Below are 9,878 nucleotides of genomic sequence, written 5' to 3' on the forward strand. Positions count from 1 at the left end.
CGGAGAAGGCACTCTACCCTTTTCCGGCTCAAGACCATGGCCTCGGATTTGGAGGCACTGATCCTCATCCCGGCCGTTTCACACTCGGCTGCGAACCGCTCCAGTGAAAGCTGTAGATCACGGTCTGATGAAGCCAGTAGGACCACATCATCTGCAAAAAGCAGAGATGCGATCTTAAGGCCACCAAAACGGATCCCATCAACACCTTGGCTGCACCTAGAAATTCTGTCCATAAACGTTATGAACAGAATCAGTGACAAAGGGCAACCTTGGCGGAGTCCAACTCTCACTGAAAACGAGCCCAGCTTCCTTGATGTGTTCAACATAACTCAGCATAGCTGAAAGTCAGGAAATCTTGCTTTGTATACAACTTATGGGGTATAAAAAATAAAAACAAAACAAGGTGACCTTATTGGTCAGTAACTGGTACAAAGGTTTCCAAAAGACGCGTTACAAAGTGAACACAAAAACTTTGCTGTTTATCTACAAACAAATAAACAAGCAAAAACAAAAATATTTTGAAAAAAAAACCACTTCTGTGTTTCATTACTACCTTAGAAGAAAGTTCAAGGATTTATAGTAATGCAAATAATAATGTTCTACAGAAATCACCTTTAACCTTTAAAAGTTCACAATACAATTATAAAGCAATGTTATACTATTTAGCAGAATGAAATTAATAAAAAATGTTATTTGTGGAACAACACATTCTACAACAAAAACCTTTATTGCAACTAGCAAAATGAAGGTAATAAAACCATAAAGAAACGAAAAGAGGTCATGTAAGAGGTGTACCTGAGCCCAGCAGAAGTCCCAGAGTCAGGGAGCCTCTTTCCTGCTCTGCCTTGTAGAAAGGAGGAAAACAGGAGCGGACACTGAGCTTCCTGCTGTCCCCAGCAAACACACCACGACACAGACTGTCCACAGCTATGTCTGCCAACTAAACATAAAAATAAAAAGAAATTCTAAAAGGCAATAATAACAAGACCAGGAGGTTCCAGGACCTGGTATTAACCCACTGCTAACAGGACCAGGAGGTAGTGGTAATGCCCCAGGTTGTATCCCAACCACCACAGCTTGTTCCAGACAAGAGGGTTATTTTGGCACAACTAATGCCCTTTTTCCATTGGCTCTACTTGAGCAGCCCCGCTCCACTCCACTCTACTCTGCTCGGCTCTGTAAACAATGCAATGAGTTTCCACCTGCCAGTCTGCTCGGTAGCAGAGGAACGCCTCCTTGTGTTGGTGGGAGGGGGGAGGCGGGGTCCAAAGCCGCACCGTGCGCTACCGCATTTGTGTAAACAACGGAAGAGCTATGGACAACGTTGGCCCTGTGTTGTTGCTGTTTTTTGATTCTCCTGAGACTTCAGGAAGAGAGGCGCAGTGGAAGAAAAGCTCTGGATGCCGCGATTGTTGCGCGGAGTAGGACAGCTGTTATCCGCCGGACATTTTAGGCTTTACAGCGCCTTCAGCTGGGGGACAGACGGCAGAAACTCTGCAGGGTAAGCTAACGCTGTTGTTTATAGTCCAATTACTTCACTACCGTTCCAAAATTGTCTATCGGTGTTTTCTTTGCTCTTCTTACGCTTCAATCTGGCCACACCCACGACCAATGAGTGAACAGGAGCTAGCTTGCGTAACCCACGAAAACAGGGCCGTCCCAGTTGGACACTGCTTCGAAGCCAGGCTAAAAATTGCCGGGGCTGGCCTCGAAAAAGGCCCGTGGAAACGCTCGCAAAGCAAGCCGAGTAGAGTGGAGCCGGGACCTTTAGAGCCAATGGAAAAGGGGCAATAGTTATAGAACCAGAACTAGGTCAAGAACCATAACCTTTTGGCAGATGATCTGTTGTGGTTTTAGGTTGAGAACACCAGGGCAGGAGCTTTTCTTTGGAGCCAGAACCCTAGAAAGATGCAGGGCTCTGAGAATTTATTGAAACTGTAATCTAATGACTATGGGTATTACCTAAAATGTTGCCATATTTGCTGTTTAATGAAGCAAAACTATTATGGGAATACTTTGTTTTATTCAGAATACTGATTTCAGTCTTATAAAAGAACAATCTGAATGATCTGCTGTAAGAAAAGGTCTCATTACCTCCTTTCCAAGCCTCCTAGAAACAAAGGAATGGATAGACTCGTCTTCTTCTTTTCCTTTCTTTACCAGAATCTCAGTAGCCAAGTTGAACAGGAGGGGGCGAGAAAAAGGTGGGACTGTTTGAAAAATCCCACTAATAAAAAAAATGAAGACAGATAATAATGCAGCAATTAATACCAATTATACCAGGGGTTACAGTTGTTTTCAAATAAATTTTTAAAGAAAATACTTTTACATCCTATTTTAGTACATTTCAATGGGATGATGTTTACTAATAAACAGCCTGTTTTTTTTACCTCTATCAATTTATTTGCAACAGTTAAGAATGATGTTTTTAGAAATGATGGTCTTAGAAAACCTCTATTCAATAATGTCCTGTTTGAGTTCTAAAAATGTGCTCATTGTTGTGCTAAAAGATGACCAATCTCAGGGAACAGAAATTAGAAACTGTTTTTGGTTTGTTGTTTGAATGCTATCATTTTTGTGTTTATAGTTACTTCTAGTTGTTGTTTCGGCCGACAAACTACTTCATAATACTTAGGTATTTTTAATCCTTAAGTTATCAAAATGATCAGCATGTTTTTGCAACTTTTATACTTTTTGAAACATTTTGCCAGATGAAATTTGTCAGCTTTTATTTGGTTAATTTAGCTTCTGTTATGCTTCTTTCACCTTGATCAGTTCCATTTCAGGTTCTTCAACAAATTTCAGCAGTCATTCACCACTTATCATTTAGCATTTTAGCAGAAAATTATTATTTCTCTAGATTGTTTATGTTTTTCCAACACTCATAGGATCTCTACGCATTTGACTACTGACGAAAAACTCTTAAGTTCTGTGTCATTCTTTTGAATGTTAGTTTAATTAACGTGTCCACTGTTTCCAGAGCTGATTGGCTGGAGAGACTTCAAAAACAACAAGCTCCGCCTGCTAGAGAGAGAAATTGGTGAGGGTTGGAGGCTGCTGGGGTTAGCCTGATGACTCCTTCCTTGTTCCCTCCTTCGACAACAGACATTAGCCTTGTATTATTTTTGTTAATAATAGTTTACATTAAACTATTATTATATGGGTGGAATACCCCCTACGGTTTGGGAGTGAATCTCTGCCTCACGTGGAGGAGTTCAAGTATCTGTCAGTCTTGTTCACGAGTGATGGTAGGACGGAGAGGGAGATGGATCGACCGATCAGGGCCTCATCCACAGTAATGAGGGCGTTGCTTCCATCAGGAGTGGTGAAGAAAGAGTTGGCTCGATTTACTGGTTCATTTATGGTCATGAGGTTTGGATCATGATTGAAAGAATGAGATCCTGGATACAAGCAGCTGAAATGAGCTTCCCTCACAGGGTGGCTGGGCTCGGTCTTAAAATAAGATGAGGAGCTCTGTCATCCTGGGGGAGCTCAGAGTAGAGCAGATGCTCCTTCACATTGAAACGAACCAATTGAGGTGGTTCAGGGATTTGATTAGAATGTCTCCTAGATGCCTCCTTTTGAAGGTTTTTCGGGCATGTCTCACTGGGCAGACCCAGATCTCGCTGGAGTGGTTATATATCCTCTCTGGCCTGGGAACACCTTGGGATCCCCCAGGAGGAGCTGGAGAGGGAGGACTGGGTGTCTCTCCTGGACCTGCTGCCCCGGAGACCTGACCACAGATAAGCGGTAGATGGAGTTTACATTAATTATTAGTTGGGTTTGGGAGTTATGGGTATTCCTGTTTTCAGTTCTTTGATTGTTTTAGTTTAGTTTTAGAACTCATAGGTTTAGGTGGGCAGCCTTCATGTGACGATCAACTGCTTGGCTGGTTCGAGGCTTTCTACCTCGTTTTGTTGTTTTGGCTTGGGCTTCCAATTAGCTTTTTTATGTTTGTGAGTATTGCGTCTATTCACATTTATTTGCAATTGTCTGTGTTCCATATGTCATTTGTCTTTACAGTAATTCCTTAATACACACACAACAACTTTTATCATTGGCTGTGCAGCTACAATTTAATCACTTTAGTGCCAATTCAATTCAAGACAGCTAGCACAGTCAACTGACCTTAAAGAATTGCTTTAATTTAGTCAATTCTACAAATACCGAGCTAAAATTTGGCATAGTTGTAGCTGAGACCGATCTTAAAGCACTTACTCTGAGCACTAACACACATATTTCATAAACTGCTCAAAGCATTTTAATGAAACTTGCAGGATATAATCATTAAATGTACATCTACAACTGAATAACTTTTGAAGCCAACAGGCAACTGATCTTGGAAAACAAAAAGTAGCAATAAATCAATTTTACAGATATTGTGCTAAAATTTAGTGCAGTAGTAGCTGAGAGTCATTCACGGTACAAACTCCAAGTGCTACTTGTTGCCCAAGATCTTTACTTAAAACTTTAGCATCAACTTTTGGGAGTCTACCCTGTTTGTCTGTTAACAAAATATCTCATGAACCCCTGAACAAATTGTAATGAAACTCTCAGATAGTGATCAATGGATGTATATCTACTAATGATTCTTTTTTGGTGTCAATCCAATTCAAGATGGAAACCACAGCGAACTGACAATAGTCAAAACAAAAATGTCCATAATTCAGTAAATTTCACAGATATCAAGCTAAAATTTGGGGTGGTAATAGCTGAGAGACATGCTTAACAGATCTCGCAAATTCACATGAGAGTGTTTTTATAACATTATTTTCAAAGTTGCCCAAAATGGCTTACAACTCTCATTTCTCAAAATAAGATTATCTTAGTTAAAACTCTGGGATGGGGGGTGTGTGATATGCATTCTTTCAAGGTTAAATGTATGTGATGTAAGAAGAACATTCTCTCCTAACCCATTTACCTTATTCCTGAAGGCATCTTGCAAAGTTGTCCTCCAACATACAGATATCTGTTTTTGGAAGCATCATGGCTGTTGGGAACCGACAAAATCTCCCCTTCAAGACCCAGATCCTCCACCTGCAAACACATGTAACACCTTGCTTTGTAAATGAGTTGAGAACAGAAAATCTCCCCATGATTCAGCTGATTTATTTTGGTAGAACTGACCATATTGAGGGTGTTGTGTCCCACTGGTCCAACAGGTCGAATCCCCCTTGGTCCATGTTCAAATACTGCCCCATCAGACCTCCGTGAAGACCACAGCCAACCTCCAAAACGACTGGTGGACTCCAAAACAATCACCTGTTTTAACAAGTTGATCGATTACACTAAAAAAAAACTGCTCTTTAGTCATAACCTTAAGTAAATACAATAAAAACAACATAAAAACCGAATGTCTTAATGTTTGTACTAAACACACAATAACAGTTTGTAGTTAAAGCTGGTCAGAAATATTCAGCCAATAAGTTCACAAAAGGTTACACTGTTTTAGAAATTCAGCCCAGGACCAAATCTGGTCTCAGTAGTCTTTAAGGGCGGCAGTGGCTCAGGAGATAAGGGTTTATCCTGTAACTGGAGGGTTGCTGGTTCGAGCACCCGCTCTGTCCGTCTCAGCCATTGTGTCCTTGGATAAGACACTTCACCCACCTTGCCTACTGGTGGTGGTCAGAGGGCTCGGTGGCGCCGGTGTGATGGCAGCCTCACTTCTGTCAGCCCGCCCCAGGGCAGCTGTGGCTACAGTGTAGCTTACCACCATCAGTGTGTGAATGGGTGGATGAATGGGTGAATGATTGTAGTGTGAAGCGCTTTGGACTAGATAAAGCTCTATACAAATGCAAGCCATTTACCATTTAAATTAGTGGTCCCCAACCTTTTTAGTTCCACAGACCGGTTTATTATCAGACAGTATTTTTACAGACTGATGTGATCAGCATGAAAACAGGGGTATTTTTAAAAATATAATAAACATAAATACTCGCAGCTTTGTCCTTGTCTTTGCTTGCTATTCATCTGTCAATCTCGCTGTTTGTGAAAATTTATTTCAGAAAAATATCAGTGGTTCAAATCTCCTGCAGGGCATATCTATCTTTAGAGTAAGTGTAGGTTACTGCATTTATCAATTGTTCTTGAACGCACCATGAAGTTTGTGTCCTTGTCCACAGGGTTGCATATAAAACAACATTTTAAGTAGTCAGAAGCATAGATGGTGTGACCACATTTTATCTGAGGTCAAGGCCCTGCTTTTATAGTCACGGTTCCCCACTGGTAGAAAATGTCTAAATTGAAGTAAATAATTAAATTGTGTGTGAGAATGTTACCTTGGTAACCTGCGGGTGCTTGCACAAGTAGTAGGTTGCAGCCAAACCCCCAATCCCTCCTCCAAGTACTGCTACTGTTTTCATTGGCCAACTTCAGGGGGAGCAACATCCAATAAAACCAGAACAGAGCAGGTGTGGCAGGGTGTGGCGCTTCAACCAGGCCTGTTGGACACGATATGGGAAACCGTTTGTTTATCACACAACGGTCTTCTCACAGCACACAGAAGACCGGCTGCAGTCACACATGTCCTATCTCAGGGCTTTTCCCCCAATAGCAAAGGTAGAATTATCTCAGCTTGCATTCTGCCCTAAATTTATTTGAAAGAAGCTACAAGATGTTGTTATTTCAAGTTTATTTTTGGAAAGAAAAGATAAACGAGAAAAATTGAAATATGTTCAAAAACATGTAGTCTTCCTCTGCTGTGTTTCAGTGGTGTGGCCCTTATCCATCAGCCAGCAGCAGGTGATCAATTCATCTCAGTACAACACTGAAAGAACTAGCTGAGCAACACCTGGAACATGCTGTCCCTAATGATAAAGTGTCAGCCACAAACAATACACCATGACTGAGTAAAAACAATAAAGCCAGATCTTACAAAAGATGTAAGGCTACACTGCAGATATTAAAAACCAAGCGTCTACTGTATCTTCTCCCCAGCTTCAAAGCCTCAGACCATCAGAGACCAGGACCCAGCCAGCCTGGTCTGTCTCCTGTCTTAATCAGAACCATCACTTCTACACAGGATCTTGTTTTCACACCAACAAGAACTCCTAGATCAGGTTGCTGTTTGTTGATGGGTACGGATCTCACAAGACGAGACAGGATACTGGGCTCATGAGAGCAAGACAAGCTTTTAACATTATTTTTAAGAAAAAAAGTTTTGCTCCAAATTCTCAAAAGTGATTGGTGTGACTTATCTGGTTTCTACTGAGTCCCTTCAGACCTTAAAGCAGTTCTTCAACTATACAAGCTCATTAAAGCTGTGTGACCTTTAAACTCCGGCTGTCCACTCAGTTCAGACAACTTATCCCAAGAGGCAATTAAGTTTGGCATGGCAATGGTAATGGTAATGGCTTGCACTTATATAGCGCTTTATCTAGTCCAAGGACCCCAAAGCACTCTACACTACAATCATTCACCCATTCATCCACACATTCACACACTGATGGTGGTAAGCTACATTGTAGCCACTGCCGCCCCACACAAACACAGGTACACAAAGCATTAAACACAGATCTGCAGAACAACAGCAAACCACCAGGGATGAGAACCATGATTAAACCACCACAATGAAGCTGCAGGAATAACTCAGAGCTGCATGCAGCCCTAAAGGTGAAGCAGGTTAATGGCAGAAGGAATAAAAGATTCAGATAGTCTGGTCGTTTTTTGTGTCGTGCTATAAGCAGTGGCCTGAAGACGTCAGTATAAATGTAGAAGAGAGAATGTGCTGATGCTTCCCAAGGGGACAAAATTAATCTGATCTTTTTCTTTTCAATATTTTCTTGAAAAAAAAAATAAAACTGAATGTCTTTCCAGATATTTTTGTCAAAACATTCATAAAAAATTAACTTTTCTCGTTACATCCTATTTATTGGTCATTTTCAAAATAAACTTACTTATCATGTCGTCCTATTTAATCATTTTTATACTGATTTTTAACAACAGCCTATCCAAAACAGCTTGAAAACGGCTGCAAACATTTTCCTTTAAAATTAGAAGAGAAAAAAATAAAGTATAAACTAAATTCCGGCAGGCTGTAGCTGTGCTGTGCTCTGACTATCAGGAGAAACAAAATGACAGACATGTGGGAATGTTTGAAAACATGCTTTTCTTTCTGCAGATGTAATCCAACACATGTCTGCCTGATTAGGTTCAAAGTCTAAGTGAAGGCTGAAGGAAAGAATGCAGACCTTCAGAACAGAAATATCTTTTAGATAGAAGTTTTTAATTTGACCCACTGTGCCTGTTTCAGTGTGGGATTCCACCAAATCCATTTATCAGCCAAAACCCCTCGGTGTGTCTCTGATTCATGTTGAATTCCTAAAGGACTAACACATTTTAATTAGTAAAACATAAAGAACGATGTTTCTACCTGTCTGAGAGCAGACGGTTGAAGAAGAGACGTTGAATTCAAACTCCACTTATTTTTTTACAACGTTCGAGGCGCTGACAGACCCCTTAGTTCGCGCATGCGCACACCGGCTACGTCCTGTGGTTACTTCCTGTTCATGACGTTCAAAATAAAATCCCTGGGCATTTCCCTCCTGTGCAGTAAAAGTGGACTGCGTGGCTCCAGCTACCGCTGCTTCTTCTTCTTCTTCTTTTTTAATTTTTATTGGCGGTTGGCAAACAACGAATTTGGTGTATTACCGCCACCTACTGGTATGGAGTGTGGACCAGAATGACGCTCAAAACTAAATTCTATTAAATAATTGTGTTAATTTAAGATAACGAAATATTATTTGAAAATTTTTATTTTCCGAATTATTTCTAAATAAATCAACTATATCTACAGCTACCGCTGCTGGACAAAGCTGAAGCAGATAATATTAAACAGCTCATTTACGACGGAACCACTCAGAAAATTGGTTTAGTTAAGAGGCTAACGTTGAAATGTTGATAAATAGACTTATTATTAAAATGTATTGTATTATAATCCAGCCTCTGAGCAGAATTTCTTCTTAGTCTTCTTTCTTCTTTAATATGCGCAGTGTAGACACTTCATGGTGCATTACTGCCCTCCACAGGTGAAATGTAAAAGTAAACTTCTTAAAGTTGATGTTAAAACAGTTTTGATTCGTTTAAGAACTGAAGAAGCGCTTGTGCAATCAAATGTTACAGTAAACAGCAAATCCCACATTTGACAATTTCCTGAATAAATTGTTTTTTCTGGTGTGTAATTTCCACATGCTACTAAAATATGCTGAACTGTCCCTGGTAAACCGTACTCACATAAGGCAGCTGATTGATTTAAACCACAATGACCCATTCCTAACCTAGTTAACTTTACCATATCTTTGTGTTTTCCAGAATATTTTATGGTTTTCTTGACTGAAGGTTGTACACTGTAGTAATGTCTGCCCTGCTTTTCTTTTCCCCATGGTTCTTTCCATTGTTGTTCTATACTTTTCTTCATTTTACTTTGGCATTCAACTTTCCCAAATTCTTTTTTCAACATTTGTTTCATTTGTTTCATGCTTAGCTTTGATAGTTCATCAGCAGTTTCATTTCTTATCATCTCAGAGCAGTGGCGTCACTAGGCCTGTTTTATTTAGCCCCCCTAAATATATATATATATTTTTTTTACAAAAATTAAACCTAATATGGCCAGAATATGAGTTTAAATAAATAACCATATATTATTTCATTATTATGCCTTGCTGCTGAAATGTGCTATACAAATAAAATAAAATTTGATATTAACTCAAATATATGATCATAAATATGTCAGTTTTCTTTTTCTTTACAGTGTAAGGTAGAGATCCTCTTTGGTGCGTCGTTATCAAATCCATTCCACTTGTTCATATAGAGTACTCCCTCACCACATGACATCCAGTCCATGTTTTCCCTACAAACTTTGTTATCCGATCCATTCCACT

The 9,878-nt window shown here is 40.0% G+C and overlaps 1 protein-coding gene across 3 annotated transcripts in view; it reads right to left on the reverse strand.

Annotated features, from left to right (window-relative positions):
• The window catches only part of ppox (protoporphyrinogen oxidase), a 22,015-nt gene extending 13,470 nt beyond the window's left edge, over positions 1–8,545 (reverse strand). Inside the window, exons 1-6 of one of the 3 annotated variants that reach the window (XM_037980461.1) lie at positions 8,372–8,545; positions 6,279–6,440; positions 5,128–5,262; positions 4,922–5,037; positions 2,095–2,227; positions 796–940 (exon numbers count right to left, since the gene is read on the reverse strand). In XM_037980461.1, the coding sequence (XP_037836389.1) occupies positions 796–940; positions 2,095–2,227; positions 4,922–5,037; positions 5,128–5,262; positions 6,279–6,362 (613 nt within the window). In that variant the 5' untranslated portion in view covers positions 6,363–6,440; positions 8,372–8,545. The remainder of the gene's footprint in view (positions 1–795; positions 941–2,094; positions 2,228–4,921; positions 5,038–5,127; positions 5,263–6,278; positions 6,441–8,371) is intronic. The other 2 variants (XM_037980460.1, XM_037980462.1) reach the window with 2 other exon arrangements.
• Between the last annotated feature and the right edge of the window lie 1,333 nt (positions 8,546–9,878).

Source organism: Kryptolebias marmoratus, linkage group LG16 (assembly GCF_001649575.2).
Source record: "Kryptolebias marmoratus isolate JLee-2015 linkage group LG16, ASM164957v2, whole genome shotgun sequence".
Lineage (NCBI taxonomy): Eukaryota > Metazoa > Chordata > Actinopteri > Cyprinodontiformes > Rivulidae > Kryptolebias > Kryptolebias marmoratus.